Source organism: Octodon degus, unplaced genomic scaffold (genome assembly GCF_000260255.1).
Source record: "Octodon degus isolate 3935 unplaced genomic scaffold, OctDeg1.0 scaffold00019, whole genome shotgun sequence".
Lineage (NCBI taxonomy): Eukaryota > Metazoa > Chordata > Mammalia > Rodentia > Octodontidae > Octodon > Octodon degus.
In genome coordinates this window covers 2,941,541-2,955,414 of record NW_004524595.1, presented here as the reverse complement: position 1 = coordinate 2,955,414, position 13,874 = coordinate 2,941,541, and the positions used below count along the sequence as shown (strand labels likewise).

The following is a 13,874-nucleotide window of genomic DNA, read 5'->3' as shown; positions in this document are numbered from 1 at the left end:
AAAAAAAATATTTTATTTTATGTTATTTTTGGCGGAACTAGGGATCGAACTCAGGCCCTTGCGCTTGCAAGGGAAGCACTTATTCTACTGAGCCATCTCCCCGGCCCCCTAGAAGTTCTTTTAAGAAAATGCTGTGAGACTGCATAAAACTTTAGAAGTGTATAATTTTCTTTGTGAGTGAAAGATAGAATGTTGGCTTTCTTTTTATGAAGGAAATGAACTAGGACTAAATAAATATGCCACAAAGATATAAAACAAAGTATGTTCACTACATTGGTCTGATAAAACCGTAACTTCTTTGATTTGAAGTATGTGAGGCAGTGAAGTTGATGACATCTCCTTGGGTGAATTATTTTTCTGCCTCAGATTTAGGATTTGAATATTTGTTAAATATGTACAGGACACATACTAGTTTTGCTCCTATGGTGACTGGTAGTTGTGTCACATGCAGTTCTTTAAGAGTCTCAGCAGTCTGTAAAGAAATCATATTTAAAAACTATATTTTTTTCATTTGTATATTTGGTACAGGGTTACACTATGCAGCTTGCACTTGTGGTGATCCTGATTTCAGTCTCCCCAGCTCTGGGATTACAGGCATGCGCCACCACGTCTGTATTCTTTCAATGGCTCAGCACACCCTGGGGGTGGGACTGGAGCAGCATGAGGTACTGGGGATTGAACCCTGGTCCCTGTGCTTGCCAAAGCAGGTGCTTAGTCCGCTGAACTATTTCGCTGGCCCTAAAAACTATTTTTGAATGGGACATTCTGTCGTTTGAAAGGAGAGTCATTTGGTGGCTCTTTACATTTTTTAAAAAAATCATTTATTTGGTACAGGTTGTTACTAGGCAGCTTGGACTTGTAGTGATCTTCCTGTTTCAGCCTCCCTTGTGCTGGGATTACAGGTGTGTGCCACCATGCCTGGTTTCAGGGTTGGCAAGGCACACCTCGGATTCTAGAGCTGGTGCAGCATGTGGTACTGGGGACGAAACCCCAGGGCTTTGTACTTGCAGGGCAGTCGCTTAGACTGCCCAGCCATCTCCCCAGCCCTGGTGGCTCTTCATAACTGATTTAGAAGGATAACCACTTTCCTAAAGAATTAAGGGTATTAAAAATATTTCTGAGTTCCAGAGTGTGATTATAGTTAATCTTCCTGAAACACAACTTTAGGCATGCCACTGCCTTTTAAAACATGAGTAGCTCCCTAGTGCCCTTGGAATTGGGTGAGCTGGTCTTGGGTCAAGTATTTAAGAACTCCTCAGGATGGTCCCCAAGTCCTGGTTCAGGTTGACCTCCTACTGCTTTTCTAGTCATATGCCGGCTTTCAAACTGGTATCCTTTTCATGTGCTCCTCTTTTTTTTTTTTTTTTTCCTGAACCTGGGATTCAACTCAGGCGCTTGAGCTTGCCAGGCAAGTGCTTATTCTACTGAGCCATCTCCCTGGCCCTGTGCTCCTCTTTTTAACTTATTCAAAGTGTATTTATTAAAAGTGTATTTATTTATTTATTTATTGTGTCTTACTGGTGGCCATACTTTTTCACTGCACCATTTCCAAGTTTTGGAAACTCTTAACAGCAAATTCTCTTGTACTCACGTGATTGAATGCATTCCATTATGTTCCTAATCTATATTTTCAGTCATTGTTTTAGTACATTCTAAACTAGCTGACATAAATCATCTAACATGGATCATCTGTTACTCAATTTTGTAATATGTTACTCATTTTTGTAATCTCTGAAACAACTAGTGTTTTGTATACAGTGATTCCTTAATAGATACTTAGTAAACTTTCTGTTCTTTTCTTTTAAAGAAAACCTCATACTCTATGTAGGATATTGCTAAGATTTACAGCTAATAAGGGCCAGCAAATAGGAATCCTGAGTTAAAAGCAGTATGAAGGAGGGCTATCTTCGTGGTGTGCCTTACTGCTGACAGTGTTTGGGAAGCCACCATTCCTGTCTTAACACCAATTCCTTGACCTTGTCGCTTTCTTATTTATGTGGCAAGAGGAAAGTTAAATGACTCAGAATATTGAGGGCAAGTAATTTTAGTATCCAAGAAAGTTTGAAAACGTGTAAAATAGTAAAAAGAGGATTAGGTTATTTAATATATACCACTCCATATAAATGTATCCTCCTGGAGGAAAATGAATCTTACTTGCCCCAAAATACGAGTCAAATTGGGAAGAAACCAGTTAACTAAGAGAAGCGACAGTCTCCTTGGAGAAGGGTGGGATGGTAAAGGTGAGTGTGGGCTTGGCTAACCAAGCATGACTGAGCACATTCTGAGTCAGAGCTCGCATGATCTGCTGCTAGATAAAGCTGTCATTAACTGTCTTGATTGTTTTTATTATTCATACTGAAAATAGAATAATTGAATTTTATTTTGTGATATGATTTTCTGCTTATGTTTAAAAATATAAGGATTCATTCATAATATTTCAGACTTGAAAGATCTGATTCTTTTTTTTTTTGGTGGTACCAGGGATCATACTCGGGACTTTGCACTTGCCAGGCAAGCACTTATCCCGCTGAGTTATCTCCCCAGCCTTGAAAGATCTGATGCCAAAGAAACTGTGAAGTTTATAGTTTCAAAGTTTAGTTTAAGTTAAAATTTTCTCTGGTTTTTTTTTTTTTTTGTGTGTTATTTCTGAGATATAGATTAGGGGATAGCACAAGTTTAAGAGAAAAAATGTAAGCGTTCAGCTTTTTTGAGATAAAGAGGTAGTGTGAACAGTAGAGGTGTAAAGGCATGGCCTTGTGCCCTCCGCTAGGATATTAACTAGACACTGGAACATTGGTAAGTGGGGGAATTCCCATAGGCTCTTATACTTGTAAAAGTGATGCAATTAGTTTTCAGGAAAGTTTTATGGGATATCAGAAAAATACTATAAATATTCCAAAGTAGATTATTTTCATGTGATAAGCACATTGCACATGCTACTAGATCAGAAAAGATCTGATGTCTGTCAGCATCCTGAGAAGCTAGATCCATCTACAGGGCCACTGTGCCCTGACTTGTTACTGTAAGAGGTGCCACCTGTTTAGATCAGCTCTGCATTTCATATATTTGCAAGTAGTACAGTTTAGTGCTCCTGAGTTTTGTATAGAGAGATTACTTATGTTGTTGATTATATAAGAAATAATGAAACTGCTTTCTTCAACAACAGTTTGTCCAGGGGAATTTTTTAAAATGTATTTTATACAGGGTCTATAGGGTCTATAGGGTCTCACTGTGTAGATGGGACTCATAGTGATCCTCCTGTTTTCAGCCTCCCAAGCGCTGAGATTACAGGCGTGCGCCACCATGCCCAGCCTCAGTGGTGCCTCAGTGTGCCCCAGGGGTGGGACTGGCACATGGCTGTCTCAGCACGCCCCAGGGGTGGGACTGGCACGGCACACAGGGGGATTGAACCGCGGTACCTAAGTCTGCCTAAGCAGGTCCTTTAATCCACTGAGCTGTCTGGCCAGCTGAATTGTTTTTCTATCATGAGAATTTCTTGAAGGTTTCAGTTAAAAGTAATTGAAGGTAAGCATTGTAGGGTGCACACATAGAAAGTAAAATGCTTTTCCTTTTCCTTTTTTCCTCGTAGGTGGCTTTCTAGAAGATGACCATAGAGGACCTTCCAGATTTTCCAATAGAAGGAAATCCTTTGCTTGGAAGATACCCATTTTTATTTCCAGGTTCTGAAACACCAGTTATCTTTTCCATTTCTGCAGCACCAATGCCTTCAGACTGTGGTATGTTAAGTATCTGTTTTCTGTGAATTGATAACTTGACTTGTGTCTTATGCCCTTTTTACATTGATGTGGTTTTCTGAAAACATTTTCTATGGGTTTTATAAAGTTGAAAAAGTGTTTCTTTTTCAAAAATACAATTGCTTATTGCATTTTCTGCCTCTTAAGCTAAACTCTTTATATCTGCTATAAACATTTTTATTACATAAAAATGTTAATTTTAAGCACCAAGATAGATTTAGAGGGTTTTATTTTTAGAATGTACTTGTTCTTAGTTAGCCAACATTTTTCTGCTATTGATGTATGTATTTTGGTTAAGTATGCTGACTTGTTAAAAAAAAGCCATGTGTTTAGGCAAAGATGGTAAAAGACTTTTCCTTGGAATGTGACATGAGATTGGTTCCTGTTTGAATTGGTACATGTAATTCTTCTTTGTAGAATGTAAATTTAGAAGCATTCCAGTTTTTGTCTATTTTGACTTATTTCCCTAGGAACATACTTTATCAGGTAATTGATAAATGTACAAAAGAAAATTAGAAGGTAAGCTTGCTAGAATTTGTATATTTCAAATTAGAATTATTCAAGTAAAATATTGTGTTATTTCAAATAATCTTTGGAGACAGGGATAATATAATTTGAAAATGTTAATAGAAAGTTATATTAGATTGGGAATTTGCTTGTTTTATTCATACCCACTTTAGTAATTATTTATTTCCACATGTCCTATTTTTATATTCAGATTTTATAGTTTAACTGTGGCAGTCATCAAAGTATTACCTAAATACCAAATACCAAAGTATCTTAATCCTAGGAGTTACTTATAGCTTTTAACACATCACCTGAGTTTATTTTCAGATATCATAAAGTCAGTTCTTGGGGGAGGCTTGAACCAAACCACATTGTATGTTGCTTATAGCAGTTATTCTACCTTGGATTAGACTTGTCTTATTTCCTTTCCTAAACTATAGGTTTTTAGATGAATAGGAGTCATTTATTTTTACTTATAAAGACTAATGCAGTCATTTGTTGAGATTAGTTGCTCAATGTTTCTTGGATAAACATATTTACTAAAATGTGGTAATGGATATTAACTCCTTTGTACAGCTGAGATTAAACATTGCTTATAATCTTAGGGTGACGTGGTCTTTGAATCTGTGTAGACCTGTGGTTCACATTTCCCTATGCAGTTCCCAGTATTTTCCCATTTGCAAAATCTCTGACAGATGGCCATTTAGCCACCTCCGTGTCTTCAATAATGAGAAACTAATGAAACAATTAATTCCATTGCTAAAAATCTTTAGTTGTAATAGTTATTTTTGAATATGACTCAAAATATGTCTTCCTTATGTGCATTAGGGCAATAATGTTAAGAGAAATAAATTTAACACATAAGCTTAAATATTGCATGATTTCTTTTATATGAGAAACACAAAGTATAAATAAATGGAAGAGCAAGATAAACAACAGATAATAGGAAACAGGGAGATAGAGCTTTGGAAAAAGGAAGTGAACCAAGAAATGGAGGAGGAGCAGGGCCAGGAAAGAGGACTGGGTGAAAAAAGAATCAGAATGTGTTATGTACATGAATTAGCTCCCAAAGAAGCCTGTAATGATTATGTGCTCCAAATGTAGACTGATAAAAGTAAAAAAATATGTCATCCTGAAACGTTAGGCAGCTGGTATTAATTTGATATGTATAAAACCCACTTCTTTATATGATAGCCTTTCAGTTTTTGCACATAATATGAACATTTTTCTTAGACTATTCTTTCTTCATTAGTGCATTTCTACTTCCCACATCAATCCCTTGGGAGGAATTCCAGACACTTTTTATCCTACTTGTTAGTAGTCTGATATCAGTGTCCCCCTAATCACTGAGGCTTACGTCTGGATCTAGCTGACCCATCACTTTTCTATGGTAAATTTGTACTTAGTGTTATAGTAGTCACCTGTGTGTCTTAGTACATTTCATTGAGGGATACAGGATGCGAGTTATGTGTTTACTCACTTGGTATGACAAATGGTAAGGAGTATGCATGTGTGCAAGGGTCAGAACAGGATTTGGATCCACCTTTATGCTCTGGCTAACTGGCTTTGCATATGTTTGACTGAGTATCACAGAGGGTCCAGGAGACCCACACTACTCCTGGAGCTGTTAAAATTTTTTTTCTTTTACTTTTTCTGGTAGAAGTAGCTCAATTTAGTATATTGACACATGAAAATCCAGGTTTCAAGTTTTGGAGGAGGTCACAGTGAATCATCAGATGACTCATGCATAAATGCTGAAGATGATCCATTATGGTAAAATGGTAACAGAAGAGTGGTGTTGGTCAATGATGGCGATGAAAATGACAGTGACAAAAAGACAACTTTGACATTGGCCATGTGAGCCAGTTCCTGTGAAAGTAAAATGGAGCAGGTATTGACTGATATGGACACAGGAACTACAGATCTCCTTGATTCAGATGACGAAGAGAACAGTGCTGTGACCACAAATTTGACTAGTGGGAATGTTGAGAAGTGGCCATGCAACCAAATGGAATGATCCAGTGGTAGAACTAGGTCTTTTAAAATATCCTGAAGATCTTGGCAGGGGTGAAATGTATTGGACAGAATGCCAGCACTGAATGCCATAACAGATTAAATGCTCCAAGATGCTGTGAAATGCACAAAGGCTAAACTGCAAGCAATACATTCTGTAGGCAAATGTATTGATGACACCTCACTAGCTGAATTGCAAGTATTCATAGGGCTGCTGTACTCAGCACAAATTTCTCGTGGTGACTGTAAGAATGTCGAATCTTTATGGAAAAACAGTGGATAAAAATATGGAGTAAAACTTTATGCCTCTGTATATGTCAAGACATACTGTTCTTTCAACATAGAAATTTATTCTGGAACTCAGCCTTCAGGTCCTGATTCATATAGTAATAAACCAAATGATGTCATGAACTGAGTTATTGCTCCTATCTCCCAAACTAATCAGAATGTCACATTCAACAATTTTCCAATTGATGTTACATTTGTTAATGGAGGAAAGTTGACCAGCATGGGAACTGTACATAGGAACAAAACAGAGATTCCAAATGAAATGTTGCAATTTCAAAGTAGAAAATTGTATAGGATAAACTTTGAATTTTAGAAAGATATAACAGCCTCACATATGGCAAAGAAAAGCAAACTGGTACTGCTGATGTCCACAGTTCACTGTGATGGGCATATTGATAGGAAAACTGTTACACTTTGGAAGCCAGAGATGGACACTTTCAACAACAAACCTGAATGTGGAGGAGACATTATTGAATTATGCAGCAACTGTGATGTCATTTGAAGTACAAAGTGTTGCCCAATGGTTGTGCTTTACTTGATTCTAAAAATGTGTGACATAAATAGTTTCATAGTTTATAAAGAAAGTAACAAGTTCAAAATATCATGCAGGAATTTTCTTGCAGGATTTGGTCTGGAGTTCATAAGAGGTCATTTATAACAGAAGGAAACAAAATGTTTCTGCCCAGCGAACTATGCAAAAACATTGTGGTGCATACATTCTGGTGTGTTGATCAGGAAACATCCAGGTGCAGCATCACAAAGACCTCCTATAACAGCAGGAAAACAAGATATCAACTGTACCCTACAAGAAAGGACAGAAAAAGAAAATGTACATACTATCAGTGTAATTGATATTTGTATGTGGAGCATGCAGTTGTCATGTGTGAAGACAGTGTTGGGTGTGACACTTGAAGCAAAGCTTATTTTTGTGGTAGAGTTCTGTTGGTATTTTCCTTGTAATTCATGTAGGAATTTATTTCTGGTATCTTTTAGGTTTTATGAGTACACAGCTGATGTGAAAATGTGGATGTGTATTCTAATACATACTAAGAATTAAATTCTTAGATTATTATTAAATACATATTAAGAACTAAAAAAATTATTTTGTTGATATTTTGTGTTCCTGTTATTACATTGTGTAATATAACAAGCACCTCCTGACAAAACAGCAAGAACACTGAGAGGGAAAGGCCAGGAAAGCAAAAGATATGCTACTGGTTTAAGTGATATGTGTGTATGGAACATGCTGTTGTCATGTGTGTAGACTGCCCTAGGTGTGATAATTTAAGGATTATTTTTGTAGAGTGTTATTGACTTTTTCATTTAGTTCATATGGGAATTTATTTCTGATGTTCATTTTTAGACTTTGTATAGCAGAAAGCAGTCGATGTTGAAAATGTTGATGTTTTTATAAATGCTCAAAAATATTAATATGCAATACTTTATTTTTGTGATTTTTTTCCTGGTCAGTATTCATAGTTTAATATAATAAAACTCATAAATTAAAATTAATAATTCATCACTACAAATATTCTAAAGACTATATATCTGACAGACCCATGTTTATGCACCTTGATGACAAAGTTAGTCTTTTGGTCCAAGCCCTACATTGTGTGGTGCAGAAGTACATTTAGCAAGCATTTATCAAGGACCTCTTATGTGCTGGGTTTATTACTGTGTACTGGAGTTGCTCCAGTTACTAAGACAAGGAGACTTCTGGGAAGATGGCATAGTGGTGAGCAGCAGAGAAAAATCCTCTCTGAGATTTGGTATCTGGATGCTGGAATATATAGCAATATGAGGAAGAGAAGAAGGAGGGAAGTGGGTCCCCTGGACCCAGGAAGAATCTGAACCAAGGGTTGAAGCTCATGGAGAGGGAAGAGAGACTTCAGTGAGGAAAGAGGAGGTGACAGTTGGCCATTTCTCCTTGAGCCTGGACTCACTGTGTGGGAGGGGCAGCTTGAACTGGTAGGCTCATGCTGACTACTGATGACTTTAGAGGCCTCTGTGGGGAAACATACAAGTGGAATATAGCAGTGGATACTGGATTGCAACAGCTGGTGAGTTATTTGTGTTCAGAAGACGGGACAGCTGACCTCAGAACTCAGAACAGTTGCAGGCTGGCTCCATCGCGCCACTCCTGGTGTCAGGGGAGGAAGCTGAGTTCAAGCTGCATGGGAGCTGAGTTCAGGCTGTCAGGAGGGACATGGAGTGTTGCAGGCTGATCAAATTAGGTTCCATACTCACAGCCAGAAATCAGCCTGAACTTCAGTGCAACTAAAGGTGTAGGCTTTGCTGGCCTTATCAACTACCTGGCTATAAAGCTATGGCTGGCTTGCTGGGATTAATCTCCTTGGAGCCGGATTCTGCTTACATTGTCTGTCAGTGACAGCAGAGACCTACCTTGAAGTTGACTTTTTTTTCCTTGTTTTTCCTCCTGTGTGGGTAAAATTCCCCCTAATGAGGATTTATTTATTGTTTACAATTTTCTGGTTCATTTTAGATTTTTTATATAATCACAAATACAATTCATATGGTAAAAGTTCATAGACAAATTAATAGTTACTACAGTTGGTCATTTTCTAGATTGTTTGATGCTGTTGCTATTGTTGATTGTACTACTTTAGCCAAAGTGACAATTGTTCTAATTAGTTGTTCTTTTTGGTAAGCCAAGATTGAGATTACCTAAGGGTCATAAATAATACTACATGCCAATGCCAGTGAGCCAGGGGCTGGGCCAAGTATGCAGCAACTTCTCATCCTCAGCGGATTGAAGAGGCAGGATGTTGTAGCAAGCTCAAACCAGGTGCCAGCTATGCCCACAAGCATCTCTGAATACTTATTTCCTGAGATTTATAAATACTAACAGTAAAGATACTTGTCACAAGCAATTTAAAATGATTAAACCAAGAATTGAACTAAAAAAAAAAAAAAGATGCAACACTTAAACATGATGCAGCCCCAGCCGCTCAGCTTGCCCAAGGCGAAGCCGGGGGACAATGAGATAGAACAATTTGAAAACCACCCTCTTGGACTTTCTGAAGTGTTAACAGTGAAGGTAACAAAGCAGATCAATGAAGCTCTAGAAAACAATCAAATAAAAAATAATTTCCTAGATAAGTAGAGAGACAAAAGACACAGTGACTTGAAGGAAATACAGATTTAAAAAAACAGAGCTTAGGAAGATGATAGAAACCATGAACCCTGAACATAGGAAAGATATGGAATCATAAAACAGAGTCAAGCTGATATTTGGAACATTAAAAAGTTTATTGAACATATACACAGAGCAATGAGCCAATGTGAAGAGAAAATACCAGCTATAGAAGACAGAAAGGTGGTTAGTGATCATGAAAAGAAAGATTCCTTAAAAATTGCAAGGGGCTATGAAAAATCTATCCAACAGCTGCTAGATGAAGCAAAGAATAACAAAAGATTGATAGAAAAAAGCAGGAAATAGCACAAACAATATGAGAAAACCTGTTCACAGAAGTAATAGCAGAAAATTTTCCTGGCAGAAAAAAAATAAAAGAACCAACAACAGGAAAATAACAAGGATAAGTCAGTTTGTGTCAGTTGCAACCATCAGTATTAGCAGTTTCAATTCACCAAAAGAAGCAGACTGGCTGAATGGATCAAGAAGCAAGATCCAACAAAATACTACATAGAAGAAACACAGTTAATGCAAAAAATTTTACAGTTTGAAAGTCAAAGGATTGAAAACAATATTGCATAGGACAGCAACACAAATAAAATTAGGGATGACTTTTATTTACAGACACAGTGGATTTTAAGCCAAAACTAATCAAGAAAGACAAAAAGGTCACTACATCCTTGTAAAGGGAATAAGCCATTAATATATGTGCAGCAAATAACAGTGTACCCAACTATATAAAACAAAGATTAATGGACATGAAAAATCAAATAACCTCTAATGTAGTTGCAATGGGGGAACCTTAATAACACACTCTCACAAATAGATCACATAGACAAAAAAATTAAATATCAAAATTGCACCAAAATTTTGAACAATTGGACTCAGAAGTCTACAGTGTCCCACCCTGTAATGTCAGAATATACATCCTGCTCAGCTGTACTGTGATGTTCTCCAAATTAGACCACATATTAGCCTATAGAACATGCTTAAGTGAATGGAAAGAAATTGAAATTATCCCATGAATATTGTCATATTGACCATAGTGCAATGAAATTGCAAATCAGTGGCAAAATAAACCACAAAAACTTTATGAATGCATGGAAATTAAAAGGCGCCCTCCTGAACAACCAATTAGTCACAGATGAAATTAAAGAAAAAATTAGACATTTGGCATAATTGCATGATAATGTCACTACAACATGCTGGAACTTACTGGATGTGAAGCAGTTTGTATTCGCCATTATACAAATTTATAGTGGTGACTACCCATTTAGAAAAAAGCATAAATAACCTAATGTCAAGTCTCACACTCCTGGGAAAAGAAGCAAGTAAAGCACAATGCCTGTATGAGGGGGAAATTACAAAGATCAGAGCAGAAATTAGTGCTGTGATGACTGAGAAAACAATACAAAGAATCAATGAATTGAAAGTTTGGTTCTTTCTAAGATTAAACAAAATTGATCATACAAATGCTTAAGACAACCTTATCAGAAAAAGTGAAACTGAAATCCTTGTAATTAGGAACAAAAAGGGTGAAATCTCAATAGATCCTGAAGAATCCAGAAAATCAACAATGTCTACCGTTACAGTTTGTGTCTAGATGCCCCCCCCAACCTCATGTAGTCATGAAGCAGGCTTCTGGAGTTTGTGATTAATTCATGATCCAATGCTGGGATTGTGGGTGTGAGGGCTACACCTTCCCTCCAGTGGGTAGCCTGAATACAATATAAGGAAGGGAGAGAGGCTTGCTCTTTGCTGCTGCTCCTCCTTTTTTGTGCTTGCTGTTTTACTGTTTTCTGCTGCCATGAGCTGCTGCCCTCTGCCATGTGCCACTCTGCCTTGGAGCCAGTTGACTATGAATTGAAACCTCCACAAACTGTGAGCTAAATAAACCTTTCCATCCTTAATTTTGCCTGTCAAATATTTTTGTTCCAGCAACAAGAAAAAAGTAGCTGAGACACTTACTTTGAAAACTTGTATTCTAATGGCAAACAATGCAGCAGATAATCAAGAAACACAAATAGTTGGACAGATGCCTAGCTACATGTATGAGTTGCCAGAGCAGAATCAAGAAGATGCAATTAAAAGCCTACAAACAAAGAAAAGCCCAGACTCTGACTGATTCACTGCTCAGTTCTACAAGAAATTTAGAGAAGACTTAATGCCACTACTTCTCAAACTCTTTAATGAAATTTCAAGGGCAGTAATACAAATTCATTTCTGGAAGTAAGCATTACCCTGATACTAAAACTTTCAGAGAAGGACCCAACCATAAAAGAGAGCTACAGGCCAATCTCCCTACAGCCCAATCTCATGAAAAAAAGATGAAAAAATCTTCAATAATCCTCCCAATACACTGGCAAACAATGCAGCAGATAATCAAGAAGTTTATACACTGAGAACAAGTGGAAGTCATCCCATGGATGTGGGGATGATTCAGGAAATGCATATCAATAAATACAGTACATCATATCAACAGAGCCAAGAATAAGACCACATGGACATCTTAATAGATACTGAAAATGCATTTGACAAAATCCAGCTCCTCTTTCTGGTAAAAACATTGTATAAAATTGGAATTTATGGTTTTATCTCAATCTGATAAAAGGCATTTATGGAAAGCCAACAGCCAGTATCATAATAAATGGACAAAAATGGAAAGCTTTCACTCTGAAATCAGGAACAAGACAAAGATATCCAGTGCCGCCACTCTTAATTCAATATGGTTTGAGAAATATTAGCCAGGACAGGAAAAAAGGAATAAGGATAGAAAAGGAAGAAGAAATTAAATTATCATTATTTGTGGATGACATAATACATCCACATAGAAGACCTCCAAAAACTCCAGCAAAAGACATCTAGATTTAATAATTTCTAATTATAATTTGATAAATTCAGTAGCATGGCTGGATACAAACTGAACATATACTAACCTCCCTGTGCACAGGAAGGATCACAGTCTTGCTTGAACATGTAACTTCCTGTGGAAACATAGAAGACATTTCTCTCTTTGTTGGCTTTCCTTTTTAGTGTACTGTACCTTGGTTGATTCCTGTTCTTTGGGGCAAACAATCTCCTTGCTCAGTAGGTTGGTTGATTTACCAAACTTACAGTTATGATGGGTCTCCTATTTGGGTCCTTGTTGACATGGAAGGTACAGGGCCAAAATATTGCCTATCCTGTTATCCCAGTTACTACTGTAGCTTTGGTCCCTAATCCTTAATCGTTCAACACCCAGGAGATTAGTTAAACCAGTATTGCAGTGCGAACAGTAGGTTTAGTCTTGTGACCTCCCTACATGTCAAACACTCTAAAATAGCAAAGACTTCATGCACAAAGCCCTGATAGCACAGAAACTATCCACAAAGAGTCAGCAACTCAGATCTCATTAAAAGGTTTTTGCATGGCAGAAATAACTAAGAGTGAAAAGACAGCCCACAGAATAGTTAAAAAAAAAAAATTGCCAGCTGTTTCTTAGAGAAAGGATTACTATCTAGAATATATAGGGCCGGCCAGATAGCTCAGCATATTAAAGCACCTACAAGCAGGTACAGGGGCCTGGGGTTCGATCCCCGGGCCTGCTATGCTGGCCCCACACCCAGGGTGTGCTGAGCCGACAAATGAGACTGAGTGTGGTGGTGTGCACCTGTTATCCCAGCTCTTGGGAGGCTGTAAACAGGCAGATCACTATGAGTCTGATCTAGTAGTGAGACCCTAAACATCCAGTAGACCATTCCCTAAAAAAAAAAACCAAGAAAAAAACAAAAAAAAATTCTCTTTTTTCCTCCCTGGTTGTCTGAGGATCCATTGCCATCATGAATGACACTGTAACTATCCGAACCTGGAAGTTCATGACCAACTGACTTCTTCAAAGGAAACAAATGGTCATTGATGTCCTTCACCCTGGGAAAGCAGCAGTACCTAAGGCAGAAATTCTGGAAAAACTCGCCAAAATGTACAAGACCACACCAGATGTCATTTTTCTGTTTGGATTCAGAACCCATTTTGGTGGCAGCAAGACGACTGGCTTTGGCATGATTTATGACTCCCTGGATTATGCGAAGAAAAATGAGCCCAAACACAGACTTGAGAGACACGGCCTGCATGAGAAGGAAAAGACCTCAAGAAAGCAGCGGAAGGAACGCAAGAACAGA

The 13,874-nt window shown here is 37.6% G+C and overlaps 1 protein-coding gene across 1 annotated transcript in view; it reads left to right on the top strand.

Annotated features, from left to right (window-relative positions):
- Clip4 (CAP-Gly domain containing linker protein family member 4) overlaps positions 1-13,874 on the top strand; it is a 116,849-nt gene that overhangs the window by 6,570 nt on the left and 96,405 nt on the right. Inside the window, exon 2 of the mRNA XM_023711105.1 lies at positions 3,590-3,737. Coding sequence (XP_023566873.1) covers positions 3,605-3,737 — 133 coding nt within the window. The 5' untranslated portion in view covers positions 3,590-3,604. The remainder of the gene's footprint in view (positions 1-3,589; positions 3,738-13,874) is intronic.